We start from the raw sequence: 16,321 nt of genomic DNA, 5'->3' as shown, positions 1-16,321 counted from the left end.
CGAAGTAAACTAAATTCAACTGAAGCATATTGATTTAATTCAGCCATACTGAGATACAATAATTCAATTAAACTTGAAAACAAAACCAATCGTACAGTGTACAGATATATTTATTTACTTGAACATGAAAGAGTTATTATCAGACTAGTAGTTAAATGTTCAAATTGAGTTCCAATTGAGTAATATATTTTTTATTTACTCAATGAAAAAACGTCTCAGTGTCCACCGTCGAAGCTGATGGACACTGGACGAAAGGCGCACTCTAACTGAACTCGTGAACTAAACAACAATGCTTCAGTTGAATTTAGTTTACTTCGGTTTACTACCCAGATAAGAGCGTGCCGGCACGGTTCGGCACGCGCGTGTTCGTCACGGCGTGCCGTCATAATGCAGGTACAGTGGGAGCACGAAAAACGACGCACGCCGTGCCGTCAGAATGCGGGCATAATGCAAGTCTCAAATGCCGCACACCGTGCCGTTAGAATGCTGTCATTCTGCGGTCACGCAAAAAAATAAAATTCGAATAGGTATTACGACGTGGGTTGATTATTTCTCCATATTTATGTATTTTTAATAAAATAAATAATTTATTTGACAATAAAAATATATGAAATATATATCTCTGTCTTTATTTCTATGTAATAATTTCTTTTATTGTATGCAAAATACAAATTTGAATATCCATACATATACGTTCGATCGTCATCGATTAATAACGATTTATTTGAAAATCGTTCTTTTAAAATGTTTAACGTTTTTTACCAGTAATTGTGATTGCATTGAAAGTAATTAAAAATACTAATTGTGACTGCTATTAAACCGTAAAATTATTGTGAGAGTGTTCCTTGTGTTGTGGAGTCGTAGTTGAAATAAAAGTAAGTAAATATAAAAATTATTAACATTTTTCTTAAAAATTCTACTAGAGGATAAAATAAGTCAAAGATTTAGCCTACATGATATCCGTCGCGCACGGCGCGGGATATATGTGAAAACTAAACTCTGAAGGGTTAGGTTTGAGTAAATGTCAGTCACGTACATTTTTATTTTTAAATTTGTCGTCGAATATTGTTTAAATATGTTATTGAATGAATTGGATTTTATTAATAAAATAGTTTTAATAATTATAATAAAAATGGTCTTCATAGAATGATTGTAAAAAAAGAAAGATTAAGGTTTGATGAAGGATAATTAATCAATATTTCAAACAGCGTCTACAACGAAATTGTATGTGCAAATATGAACCAGTTGTCTGTTTACACAATTAATATTATCATTCTTACTTCTACTAATTTACAGGTTGCTTATTTCCGTTATTTGAGAGGATTTAATATCCAGGATTGTATCTTAAAATATTTATTGGAGGCCATTGATATAAACGAAAATATAGTTAATGGCATAATTTACAAAGGAAAGGGGCCTAATCAGCTAACGTTGAAGAGAACAATGTTTTTTAACGCCTGTCAAGGTAAATATAATCAAATCCTATTTGTTTTAATGTTGAAATTATTATTTTACGTATATATACATGTTTTCAATTCGCAATTAGCGTGAAGTTATAGAATCTTATTTGCACAATATTTTTACAGATGCTTTAAATGAGAACGCCCATTTTATTATACCCACTGAAGCAATCGTTGACATGACGTTTACTAAGACCTTGAAGAGTCTAAAAGAACGATTACGACGGAAGCTGAATGTTCAAGGTAGACAGCAGAGGCAGGAAGGCAAGGGTCAGAAGATGGAGCCTAATTTAAAAGGTACATAATTTTAAGTATTACCCTCATAAAAAATTGATGGATCCCGTCTTACATACATGTTATAGTGTACTATAACACGTAGTATACACTAGTGTAATTAAATAAAATAACAATTATTTATAAGAGAAATAATAAATATATTTATTTAACGTAAACAACATATAAACTAAATCAACTAACAACATACAACAACATATCAACTAAACTAAAACAAGTCGCCTAGCAATACTTTTAACGGTTTTTGAAAGGAATATATAACAATATTTTTTTAAATATAAATAAAAACACTTTTTTCTCCATAGACCAAGCGATTGAAGAGGACCAATATCAAGAGGAGGACTCATCGGAATTATCAGATAACAAAGTAAATTGCGACACGGAGGAAATACACGGACTGGAGAACGAGATGCCGATTTTTCACGACTCCGCAACTACGTTCTTTGGTACTCCATATTAAGTATATATTTTATTTTATCTTCAATAATTTTTTTTATTAAAAGTTTTCTGAATTTTATTATATTTGTTTTATTATTTTTAATTTGTTCTAATTTCATAAATATATATATATATATATATATATATATATATATATATATATATATATATATATATATATATATATATATATATATATATATATATATATATATATGTATATAATATTAAAAAAAAACAAAAAAATAACAAAAAACAAAAAAATTACAAAAAAAATTAATTAATTAACATGTGATGTCCGGGTCACTATCTCAGGTACATCTGAGGCGGACGTTATCTCAGGTGCTCTATTTGGTTTGCGTGCGTACGCTTAAACCGGGACGAGCAATTGGAGAATCAGAGCTTTTCTATTTCGCGTTTCGCGTTGAAAGAGAGAAAAATAAAATTGGACTACAAGTCTCCCATCAAATACCAGGATCCAATAGAATCGGGACTTGCATGTGAATATCCCAGACCTTGCCAGAATTGTCACATAAAAGAATTTAATTTTTCTTTAACGGCGCGACTGTCTTATAGAAAAGTATCCCAATCCTTGCTGAAATATTTTTCGAAGACTTGTTTTTTTCGAATTCCGGTCTAGCTATTCTAATAGAAAGGAAGAGGAGAGATAGCAATAAATAAAATTCGTTTAGACTTACTTTTCTTTTATTTAATGTAGTTGACTGGTACTTGGAGAGTCTGGACCTGGCACTTGGTCGAACTTCGTAAAATAAAGAAAACTTATGAGCCTTGCGAGGAGCGAGAGAGTGGGCGATTTTCGCTTGCACACGCCCTTTTAAAGCCTGGGGGTGGTTGGGAGGAAAATCCCTCTTTCAGTCCCTCAAAATTTGGGAAGAGTGGAAATGCCAGTAAATTCTAATTGGCTGACTGAGATTTTCCCTCCTGTTCTCTTTCGGTTTTCGGGCCCTAATTGGTTCAGGGGCGTGGTAAGAATTGGGGGCGCGCGTTCAAGAGTATGGGCCCTATCTCGTTAGATGGCTCTCCAAATACCATTTTCATTACAGATTTTCTTATAATTATTAATTTATTTGTTATGTGAATTGTTACAATTAATTCTTAATAATAACGCAAGTTTCTTAATATCTAACATATTTTACGCGAAAATCTCTAATCCTACATGTTTACAATTAGTAACTTAAATAATTAACTAAATTCGTTGTTTAAATAATATGGAATGAAAAAGGGGCATTATTTAATTATGGACTATATAATTGATTTACTAAAGTTCATTCAGGTAACTGTTTTTCGACTATTTATCTAATTTCCTAACTTATAATTTCAAAACTTTGGGATATTTTCGATGATTGTGCGGTAACTGCGTTTCTAATCAAAAAGTGTGCGGGAGGTTTCAAGAAGCTGCGAAATTCTCCTATCATGCTATTATTTTCTTAATTCATTTATACAAAAATAATTATTGAATTTTTTCTATATAGCAAAAGTTTTAGCTTCTAAAAGTGGAAAACTTTTGGGTGAAATCCTGTAACAGGATGTAGGCAGAATTCCGCGGCTCCTTTACTCTATATCTAAACCTACTCAAAAAAAAACTTTACGATCTTTCGGAGTAAAATTCGGAAAGCGCGCGACAACGGGACGGGTATTTTCACGTATCCTCCAGCCGCTTCAGCTGAATGCTCTCCCTTTGCTCATTCGCGGAATTAAAATTTAAGTTACGTATTGAACACGCAAAAGCACACGAGAAAAAAAATTAATTTTATTAATAGTAAACGGCCCGACGTTACACCCCCCCACTTAAACGGTTACTTAAGGAGCGCAGCGAGGCAAAGTAATCGCTAATTAAGATGTAATTGTAGAGCATGGCAACGAAGATTTATTAGCATTCATTGTCGGGAAAAGAAACTACTGTTAGTTTGAATTGAGGACACTGGATTTTCTTTTGGTACATTGGCATCTGTTTCTTGTGTCTTAACTGGTATATAATGGGGTATCTGCATTGGTATAGGAACTCTACTTATTTCTTCTTGAGATTTTTCATTTTCTTTCTGCATTGAATGGCCTAGGTGGATAAGGAAAGTTGTGAGACTATTCCATATGGCACCAAAAAGTTGATAGGACCACCCATAAATACTATGTAAAGCCATACCATTGATGAAGATTTCTATCACCTTTTTAATTATTTGTATAATAAAAAGGATAGCTATCACTCCTGCACTGAACGTTCCAAACGTCATGAATTTGCCCCACATTCGATTCCAAGTGGTATGAACTAAGCGTTCCAAATTGTTCTCATTGAGCAATTTATTAATTACTCCTTCTTGATCTTACATCGCATGTCCTTTGATTTCTCGAGCAACATCATTGATGACAGCTGATTGTTCGAGAGGGTACATGATTCGATTTAGAAGATCCTGCAGATCTTGTTCAGTATAAATACCACTTGTAGCGAGAGCTGGAATATCTTGATATTTCCATGTCATTTGGGCAAAAGGCTTCAGGATCTCTGATGTTCTGGAGTCTACAGGACGTGGGATGAACTTATACCAATTTTCGTTGACACAAAAGTGAATGGACAGTAAAGCGTTACAATCCACTATTGTTCCTTGAGTCTTGAGTATATGTATTTTAGGTGTTATAAATTTGGTGATATTGTTATGGACTACTTTTAATTCTTCATAACATTCGGTCCCCGGCGAAATCTTTACATCTACCGGGATACATTTGACGACGTGAACTACTTCGCCAGCCGTTACCGCCATATATCCAGGTCCTTTCATCAAATTGTACGCGAATTGATCAGGTGAATACGTGGCTATTGCTAAAGCATTTTTTAAAATCTCACGTTCTTATCTACAACGCTGTACAACTACATCTCTATACAAACTATTTATTTGATTTTTTATATAACGCTCGACGAATACAAATTTAGAATTAACGTATGCAAATATGTCTAAATTACTTAATGATAATTGTCTTTTCCCTTTGGCCATTAACGCGAAGGTAATATCTTCTGTTATCAAGGAATATATACGGTTTTGGTGTTCGTCTATTATTTTGTTGGCTACGCCTTCATATAATATCCCGTAATGATTGAATTTAAATACATATGTCTCGTGGTATCGTTTTCCAGAAAGTATTACCTCCTTCCGGATCTATACAAGTTTCCTCAGTTAATGTACATTTGATACCTGAGCGTAGTCTTACTTGATCGTTATTTAAGTCAACTGGTGCAGTATAATCTTGCACGGTTATTTTTATATGCATCAGAATATACACCACCGTTACAACTATCGTCGATTTTTAAACTACCAGTGAGTGTTAAGGGTCGGATTGTGGTCTGGTTAACTTTAATATCGCGTAATACACGTATTTCATCGAAATATAATGTACCGCTATTATACAAGTCTGAACAGCGTTTTTGGCTGATCTCAACCATATATTCGTGTATTCCATCTTTGACAGCCGAACTATGGGAGTGCATTCCACAATGATAAATGTGACGTTGTAGTTGTATCTTGCATTGTATCACGCGTACTTCCTCGAATTGGTTTAACTGTAATAACTGTACATGGATCTGAGTGCTATTAATTTTTCCGGGAGGTATATCGCATTCTTCTACGCCAAGCAAAGAAACAGTGGTAATATTTAATGATCTCGCTCCGCAATCGTATCCTATGATGGCTTGGCCTTGATATGGAATGGTAGATAAAATTAATATGTAAAATCCAAATTTATTCGTATCCATTTTCTGAAAAATAAATAATGTTAATTCTTGTTTTAACTATTAATTACTGAAACGGAAAACCAATGATTAATTTGGTATATTTGTTTCTATTTATTATTATTTATTATTCCTAATATTTTTATTACTATTATTTTATTATTATTATTTTACTATTATTACTTTACTGGAAAAGATATTGTTCATTAAATCTATATGATTTATTTATTATTTTTTTCTGTTTTCTAGTTTTATACCTTTATTATATATAAATAAAAAATTGTGTTTTTTTTTTTTTTTTTTATAAATTATTATTATTAGTAATATACGATATCCTGAGCCTATTCGCGTGAACTACTTTGATTCCCTTTTTCATTTGTATTTTGACATTGTTTTTCGGTAAAATTCCTATTATTTTAAAAGGGCCCGAATAATGATCTTCTAATTTACCGGGTTTTGGACCACTTTTCAAAAATACAAAATCCCCAAGCTTAAAATTTTTTGGATTAAGGTGTCTGTCGTAATATTTCTTTGATTTTTCTTTTGATGCTATTAAATTGTCGTATGCCAACTTTTGAATTCCTGTTATTCGGGTGACTAACTCCGTAATGTACCCTTTATAAGTGGGCAATAAATCTCCTTCTTGTAACGGATAACTTGAGGGCAATCTAGCTAATCTTCCAAAAACGACTTCGTATGGAGAGTGTTTGGTACTCTCTTGAACACAAGTATTATAATTCAGTATGGCTAAATCTAACCATTCGTTCCAATTGTTATCGCTGTTGGTATATTGTTTCAGAAATTCTGCCAAAACATGATGGGAGCGTTCAAGCGAACCATTAGATTGCGGATGAAAAGCTGTGGTCTTTAATTTCTTAATTTTTAAACGTTTAGCTATACGGCTCATCAAATTACTCAAGAAATTTCTTCCTTGATCAGTTAAAACAGGTTTTGGACAACCAAATATACAAATGAATTTCTTTATGAATGCATCGGCGATCGTTGTGGATGAAGTGTCGACTAGAGGTACGGCTAGGCAAAATTTACTTAATTGGTCTTGCATAGTTAAAATGTATTCATTGTTCTTCGGGGTTTTCTTCAAGGGTCCTACAATATCCATTGCTATTTTATCAAAAATAGCGGCACAGGTATCGGTAATTACCATAGGTTGTTTGGTCTGTAGGCGAGTTAATTTCTTTAACTGACACTCAAGGCATTGTTGTATTCGTCTTTGAATATCTTCCTTCAAATTCTCCCAATAAAAATTCTATCGTATTCGATAAAATGTTTTAGAAACACCACGATGCCCTCCGATCGGAGATTGATGACATTCGTAAAATACTATATCACGTCTCTCTAATGGCATATACTCAAGGCAATTCATACATATTAAGATCGTTATCCCTGTATTTCTGAAGACAGTATCCAATAAATTTACTACTTCTCCCCATTCTAGATTTCTTATCTCTTTACTTTTGGCGATACAAATTTCCGTCAGCTTTAGGCTAATCAACATATTTCTTAATATATTCAAAGTTGTAAGCATATTGTCTCTTAAATGACTCAACGACTCCGGGCGTTCTCCGCATATACAGAGTCCGAAACGATAGTATTTTTTTCCTTTTCTTTCTTTCACAACTTCTCCTACATTGATAATCTGTTTACCTTCTATCTGATTGTTTTCGATCATCATTTTGGCGCCTTCGTCGCATGGTGTGCCATTACTATCAATAAAATAAACTACGTTGTCGGTATGCATATGGATTGAATCCTTGATCTTAACCAGTTTAATGTGCCCAGCTGAGGATTCATCGAAGTCACCAAGAATCGATTCATTGTCAGATTGGTTAGAACCATCGGCATGATCCGGTTCTTCTTCACTTGTCGAAGGTCGAAGATGATTGTACCTTCTTTGGTCTACCTCGAGGTTTTTTGGAATGGCTTTCCGGTGGCTGAGATGATTCGATAGGCGCTGGTTCTGTGTTTTCGGGAATTTGGAGTGGATTTTTGCGAGGCCTTCCTCGGGGTCGTTTCTCAGGACTTATCATTTCGTTAACAGTCGGTGGGGTAGGTATAGCAGATGATAAATTTTCTAATCTTTGTTTTTGTCCTCGTGTCATTATATTTATTTCCGTGATTTCACGGTTTGTTTGTGGGAGTAAGTTTTTACAAGAGTTTTGATTGTCAATTCTAATATTTCGTATACGAAAAGGGATAATCATACTTCCAAGGTGCATTGTTCTGGTATTGAAATTTAGTGCTGCTTTACTCCTGATGAGATAATCAATTCCTAATAATCCTTCGGAATTTATAGGAAAGTCATTGGTTACTATGCAAAATTTATTTATTATGGAAAAGATTTCTATTTGTATGGTACCAAGTGTTTGATAGGTTTTCTCACTAATATCTTGTAAGATAATTCGGTCGCTTTCATCTATCTTCTCCGTTTCAGTTACATATTGTTTCGTAATTATACTTTGTTCACATATTGTATTGATTGAGAGTTGTATCCGACATTCGAGATTACGAATGTATGAATCCACTAACAACAAATCATCTTTGACAATATGTAAATCGATATTTTGCATTGCCCTGAATTCTGTTTCATTGTTTTTGCTATATACTAACTTAAGCGGCGTGACTATTCCTGAGTGTGTTAACTATAATTTATCAAAATCTATTCTACCTCGTATTTCATATAAAAATTTGGAGCCAAGGGTTCCATGATACGGCAAATCATATTTATCTTCTATTGCATAAAATTCAAAAGTGCGTCCTAATATAGCCAATTCTTTATAGTGTGTTACTACAATATTATCTGAAAAATGTCCTTGTAGTAATATTTCTTTATTCAACTTAATTAATAATCCATTGGGTATAGAACTGATTTTGATTATACGAGTATTTACACTGGAGATCGTGTCGATAAGAAATTCGAATTCTTTATCGATTAAACTATTGGTGATGTTCATTACTAGATTTCCTAATTTGATTTCGGGTAAAAAATCTTGAAAAGGGGCGCTTTTTCAATAATATTTACGTCTGCTGGATTTCTTGAGAGTGCGTCTGCCGCGGCATTAGATTTTCCTTTAGTGTAAATTATTTTGTACTTAAACTGTGATAGCCAAGATCGCCATTTTTGTACTCGCGCGTTTAAATCTGCTGTTTCAAACCAAACTAATGGCTGATGGTCGGTAATAATTTGGATAGGCCGGTCATATACATAGGATTTGAAAGCTTTGACACTCTGTATGATCGCTAAGGCTTCCTTTTCATATACTTCATAGTTTAGTTCTGATCCACGCAGAACTCTAGAAAAATATGCAATAGGACGATCGGATACGATCGGGCCTTGGGATAATATTCCAGCGATAGCAGTGCCAGAGGCATCGGTACATATGTTATACCCTTTGGACAAATCAGGGAATTGTAAAAGAGGTGCATTACATAACATCTCTTTCAATTCAATAAATGCCTTCTCAGCTTTCTCATTCCATTCGAACTTTATATCTTTTTGTAATAATTTAGTTAATGGTTTAGCTATCTTGGCAAATTCTTTGATGAATTTTTAATTTTTAACGGTTTTTGGTCTTGGAAATTTTTGTACGGCTTCAATCTTTTTGGGATCTACTTCTAGACCATCCTCACTTATAAGGTGCCCTAAATAGCTGACTTTTCGCATGAGGAATTTACATTTATTAATTTGTAATTTCAGTCTTGCTTCTCTTAACCGTTCAACTAATAACTTAAATTTCCGATCGTGTTCTTCAATACTGTTAGCATAAACGACTATGTCATCTAGGCAAACAAACAAATCGAGGCCTTGTAGTCCGCGTAATAAAGTATCCATAAGCCGTTGGAAGGTTGCAGGTGCATTCTTTAAACCAAATGGCATACGGACAAATTCGTAATGATCGAAGGGGGTACTAAACGCTGTTTTATGAGCGTCTTTTGGGTGCATCTTAATTTGATAGAATCCTATTGCGAGATCGAGCACGGAATAAAACTTAGCTTTTCCTACTTGGTCAAATATCTATGTGATATTTGGAATAGGATAAGAATCTGCTACGGTTTTTTCGTTAAGCCCTCTCATATCGAGCACCATTCTGCCGTTCGGATCTGTAGCTTTTGGAACTATCCACACAGGTATATTATACGGTGAATTAGATTCTTTAATGATACCAGCTTTCAATAATTTGTCAATATGATAATTAAGCTTATCTTTCATTGCATGTGGAAACTGGTATTGTTTACAATTCACGGGAATATCATCAACAGTATGTATTTCATGCATTACTAATTCAGTACCTGGTAGTTTGTCTCCAGGCAAGTAAAAAACATCAGCAACCATATTGACCAAGTCTATTACATATTCTTTTTCTGTATTATCTAAATGACCTAATTCTAGATGATCTTCTATTTTTTTTTTCTCAACATCGTTTGTTTCTTCTTCGATGTATAACGCGGCTATGTTGAAATCGACATCGTCAAATTCCTCAATGTTAAGGTCTTGAAAGATTTCACTCTGAGATATATTAAACACATGGCGTACTGCGAAACTAGGTACTTCCATAGGGATTAATTTCTGTAATAGTTTATCGAATTCTGCCGGTGTAAGTTTCTTGTCCGATGTTTCTATGATTAATGATATTAGGAAATTTTTAACTTCAAAAGTATTATCTTTGAAATTTATTCTTGCTTTACTGTCTTCAAAAAATACTGCACCTAATATTCCAGCATGAATCATTTCAAAATTATCTTCGACTACATGGAAAATTGTATCCGTATCGAAGAGTTTAATTTCTGTTATTCCCAGTCAGTTGCATATTTCTACCTGTTCCTTTTAGGTTAATGATGAGTGAATCGTCAATACTATTGCCAGGTGGTAATAATCCCTTTTTAATTAAATTACATTCTGATCCTGTGTCTAATAAGAAATATTCCTTCGAGCCAGTGGGTGGATTCTTTACTTCGATTCTTGGAATAACTCGTTCTATTTTTGATTTATCTTTGACATTATACATACAGCAGATACCAGTATAAACTAAATCTTTGACTGCTTTGAAATTTATTGTTCTATCTGGTAGGATGAACTGTCTCGTTTCGAAATCAAGAATTATTTTGTTGGATGAAAGATAAATTGCTCCGATTACTATATCACAGGGAATTGGGAAATCATTCTCAACTATTAAAAATTCAGTTTCCCTTCCATATATACGAGTATAGAGAGTAATTATTCCTACGGTTTGAAAGCTTTCTAGACCAATACCTTTCAATGTGTGTCGCTTAGTCATGTCCACGTATTCTAAATATTGTTGTAATACTTCAATCTTCATAATATTAACTTCTGATCCGCTGTCTAACATTGTATCATATATAGTTCCAAAAAAACTGACACTTATTATGGGTACTTTGGCGGCAAATCGAGTTTGATTCTATATGGGAATAGTCGAACATCCTCTGATTCTTCGCTGTTGTCTATCCGAGTTATATTCGTCCTCTGTGTCGGAATTACAGAGGACGGCTTGTCGTTTCCCTGATTCTGACCATCTACCCATTTCTTCTTATAGCAATCAGCCATTATGTGCCCACGTTTTTTACAGAAAAGGCATTCTATTTTAGATTTATCAAATCTATTAAAAGGAGATTGACTAGCTAGAAGTTGATTATTGTTAATATTGGGAATTTTAGTTTTGCAGTCTTTTGCAGTATGTGCTCTGTTATTGCAAAGTTGACATATAATTTCGCTATTAACTTGTGTCCTTTCTACATCTTGACAACTTTGAGCGCTGTATCCTAAATTATTGCATAATTGACATTTTATTTCATGTATAGCCTGTGTTTTAATTCTAGTCCTACACTCTTTAGCAGTATATCCCATTTTATTACAAATTTGGCATTGTAATCTCGATCTACATTCGCGTGCATTATGTCCTTTTTTCCGCATATTTGACAAGTTAAGTTATCTAACCTAATTTTAGCAAAGCAACTATTTGTATCGTGTCCTGATTTATTACAAAAATTACATAATTTTTGTTTGTTCACGAACGCGTTGCAGTTTAAAGCTTCATGTCCGTGTTCTTCACAAATTTGGCATATTCTTACATTTTTCTTGGGTTGTAGATAATCTGAAGTTTAGTTAATTTTTTCTCTTAGATTTCTTTGTAATTCTAATTCTTTTTCTACTTTGATAGCTTATTTTAAGGCATTAGTAGTAGTGATTCCTGGTGGGAGATTTATTTTTATTTCTGGTTTTAATCCTCGTTTAAAGCATACAAATGCATTTTCTTCTAAAGCATTTTTCTCATCGATGTCTATGGAATCGGTATTGTCTTGTCTCTTTTTTGCATCTATTATCCTAGTGGTTAATAGGCGAATTCTTTTAGCGTATGTTAAGACCTTATCATAGTCTTTCTGGTATTCATTTCCCAGTTCTCCTAACAATTGATTCATGGTTTGAGGTGGCGCAAAAATATCAGCTAAATGGGATATAAGTTCGTTAATGGTTTTGAAATTGATGCCAACCATTGTTGATCTTGCCTCTCCTTCTAATTTTCCTTTTATTAGTTTCACGAGATCTTCTTCACATTTTGAAGGCAGCATATTTAAGGCTTCCCTACAACCTTCTGTAAATGGTACCCATTGGTTTCCATTGAAATTGGGTATAACATTTAAGGCATCTTTTAGTTGGATGGTTTGCTTTACGGTCCTTTGAATTTCTTGATCCATTTTAGTAAAATTTGATTTACTTACGTGGTTTTCGCGTATGGACTTATTTAAAACTTCGTCACTGATATCTATAGTGACGTCGTCCAAATCTTCTCTAGAACCTAATTGTTATTATCGCCTATGTTGGATTTTGGGGTTATGGTTTTTTTTTCTACAGATTTTTCCTGTACAAATTCGTCGGAATGCCTAAGCCGTCCAGAACCAATACCTACCGTCCAAGATGTAGACGGATTTCGGGCTTGGCTACGCGTTAATCGTTTATCACCCGGTTCTTTGTTATTTATTAAGAGTAGGGAAAAGAGGAAAAAATATTTTTATATATTTATAGGGAAGTAGAGGCGTTTATTGTTGGATTATTAGTTTATTCTTCCCCCTTTTTTTGTGTGTGTATAATTCAGGAAGAGAAAAAAAAATAATATGAATTTATTATAACTGAAATTTATTAAAAAAAACAAAATAAGTTATAATTTTTTTAAGATTTCTTGGATTTCCTTTTCCTTCAATTTTATTTCCTTATCTAGATCTTCTATCTCCTTCGTCCTTAGTCTGTCTTCCTCCTTTTTTCTCTTTTCTTCTTTACTTTGTTTTATTTTCTTTAGTATCCTTTCGTCCGGAGCAAATAATTCTTCATATAGCCTGTTTAGGTCCTTTTTTCTAGAGTATTTTTTTATGTTCTGTTGCGACTCTTTTATAGGCTCTCGCAGACTCGTTGGGGCCACTGTTTTCTTAGGGACAGGCCCCAATTTTTCAAACGTTTGTACGCAAAGCCTGCAGTAGTACGGGTCGTTGCCGTGTTTACAGTTGAAGGCTTTGTTATCAGCTAATAAAGTTTTTATCCGCAAATCTAAATCTCTTCGTTTCCTATTTATTTGGAACTGTTTTTTCTTTTCGGCCTCATAAATATGTTTAGGTAGCTGTGTAACAATTTTTTTCATAAACCCCAGATCAGCCCCGGAAAATACTTCAAATAAAAAAATGTTCAATAGACTGAAATTTACTCGATTTATCTATGTTGGTCAAATAATTTGCTCGCATTACGACCCCTCTTACCCTAGCCTGTAAAGTATAATGGACAGTGAAAATAAAAAATACCATTCGAAATATCTCTAATTTAACCCTCCAAAAATGCTCATTATTTTAATTAAACTTCTTCAGTTGTCCCAAAAAAAATTAAAAACTATAATAATTTTTTCGTTTTTTGCAACTGCGATATCTTCAATAATATTTAATATTTTTGCAAAAAAACAAGGCAAAAAAATTGCACACTTGCTTGTTTTAATTACATCCCTCTTACTTTTTTAAAATTATTAATGTATATGTCAAAACATGTTTTTTCCAAATAACCCAATAACCCAACTATTTGGAAAGAACATACAATAAAATGAGATTGTTGTTTTTGACATATATATTAATAATTTTGAAAAAGTAAGAGGGGTACAATCAAAACGAGCAAGGATTCAATTTTTTAGCCTTGTTTCTTTGCAAAAATATTAAGTCTTACTAAAAATAGCGCAGTTGCAAAAAACGAAATAATTATCATAGTTTTTAATTTTTACGGAACAACTGAAGGGGTTCAATTAAAATAATGAGCATTTTTGGAGGGTTCAATTAGAGATATTTCGAATGGTATTTTTTATTTTCACTGTCCATCACACTTTACAGGCTGGGGTAAGGGGGCTAGCGTTACATTTTCAACAACAAAAAATAATATGAAGTGTTTCTTTTTTACGCAAACTTTGAACGATAATATCTTGCTGAATTATCAATACTTGTTCAATCCTAAAATACTAAAAAATTGTTCATTATCACGAGAAATTTGTCTCATTATAATATATTTAGAAAGTACAAAATTTTTATAAATAAATTTAAATAATATGTACACTAATCAGCAGCCACAGTCAACTTCGTAAGATAACGCATGCGCAAGCCAACTATTTGAATTGCTTACAATACCAATTACATTATTCAAATTTCTTTATAAAAAATAATGTACTTTTTAAATATATTATAACGGGATGAATTTTTCGTGGTAGTGAGCAATTTTTTAAGGTGTTAGGATTGAACAATTATTGATATTTTGGCAAGATATTACCGTTTAAATTTTGCGTAAAAAAATATTTTGTATTTTATTTTGGAAAATGTAATGCGAGCAAATTATTTGGCTAACTTAACCGAATCGAGCAAATTTTATTCTATTGAAATTTTTTTTTTTTTTTACTATTTTCCGTAGCTTATCTGGGAGGTGGTATTTTTCTCGGCTGCCACAGAACTAGCAGAGTACGCATAAGCAATTAAGCATACCTTTAGTGACTATAACCATTATGTATCCATGTCAATATTTGTTTGAATTTTTTCAAAATTAAAATAAAAAATTCTTTTTTAAATTATATATGCATACGTAGTTCAGTTTAAAGATATTATTTATTAATTTTACCTAGAGGTGTAATTTATCATGGATTCTGAAAAAAATTATATACCTCATTCACAGACTGGTGACAAGGAACAGGATGAGGTTAAGATTTTTTCGTCGCGTAATTTATTATATATAATTTATTATATTATATTAAAGTTATAATATATTGTCAAAGAGCATTTGAAAGTTAATAACAACAAATAAAAATCATTGTCAAAAACTACTTTAATAATTAATTAACCGTTAGATAATTTTTTTCTTTTTTCAGGTAAATTTCAAATTGTTACAAGAAAAATGTGAAATATATTATGAAATGGATAAATAGTTTGGTATGAATGATAAAACTACGTCTGATATATAAGTAAAGTTTAAGACATATCAATCTATATTTTAAACAACTTCTTAAACAAAGAATAAATTGTCAGATGAAAAACATTGAATAAAGAATCCACTATTCAAATATCTATAAAAAAATATCAATGAAATAGTAATCATTTTTTAAACAGCAGTGCTGAATTGTCTACTTTATTACATCTGTCAATCATACATTTACGAATAGATGGTTGAATGGATATTTGAAATAATAGGGAAGTTTATTATATTGTTATTAATTAATATACCGGTGGATCTTAAAATTAAATCAAATTTTATATTTTGTTGTCTCAAAGACAGTTTAAAAGAGCAAAACAATATCACTAATTTTCAGTACATAAAAATATATAAAAATTATATTAATAATTTTTTTATATATTTTCATTTACACAAATACATTTTAATTTAAATGTAATAATTCTTTATTATTTTAATTAGATAACTTTTAATAAAGGAATTCAGCATGTCTGTTCATTTATTTGTAACAATATATAATTTAATTACTTATATATATATCTTTCTATACATTATATTTAATTACATATATGCCCAAACTGAAAATCTCTTTACAAAGAGTTAATAAATAGAAATGAAATAACCTAATTAGTTTGAAGATTGAGTGTATATAAAGAATTACTGAAATGCATTTTTCAAAATATTCATACAAATAATCAAAAAGTGCCAGGGCTAACAACTCTACATCCTTATGTATTGATTTAAAATGCAAGCAATTAAGCAACATATGAAAAAATAGTCTTTTAGATCTGGACAAATTTCATTTTTAAATGTAATAAATTTTATGACGAAAAGATCTGTTGTAGAACTTCTGTTAAACATGTAGTTTGAAAGTATTCAATTTTTAAAAGCTGATGATGTGAC

At 32.1% G+C, this 16,321-nt stretch overlaps 1 protein-coding gene across 1 annotated transcript in view; it reads left to right on the top strand.

Annotated features, from left to right (window-relative positions):
• The first annotated feature begins 14,985 nt into the window (after nt 1-14,985).
• The window catches only part of LOC131663268 (terpene synthase), a 375,296-nt gene continuing 373,960 nt past the window's right edge, over nt 14,986-16,321 (top strand). Inside the window, exon 1 of the mRNA XM_058933574.1 lies at nt 14,986-15,169. Coding sequence (XP_058789557.1) covers nt 15,110-15,169 — 60 coding nt within the window. The 5' untranslated portion in view covers nt 14,986-15,109. The remainder of the gene's footprint in view (nt 15,170-16,321) is intronic.

This window comes from Phymastichus coffea, unplaced genomic scaffold (genome assembly GCF_024137745.1).
Source record: "Phymastichus coffea isolate CEN01 unplaced genomic scaffold, Cenicafe_Pcof_1.1 PCOF00032, whole genome shotgun sequence".
Classification (NCBI taxonomy): Eukaryota; Metazoa; Arthropoda; class Insecta; order Hymenoptera; family Eulophidae; genus Phymastichus; species Phymastichus coffea.
The sequence above is the reverse complement of the archived record's forward strand: the minus strand, read 5'-3'. Positions and strand labels throughout refer to the sequence as shown.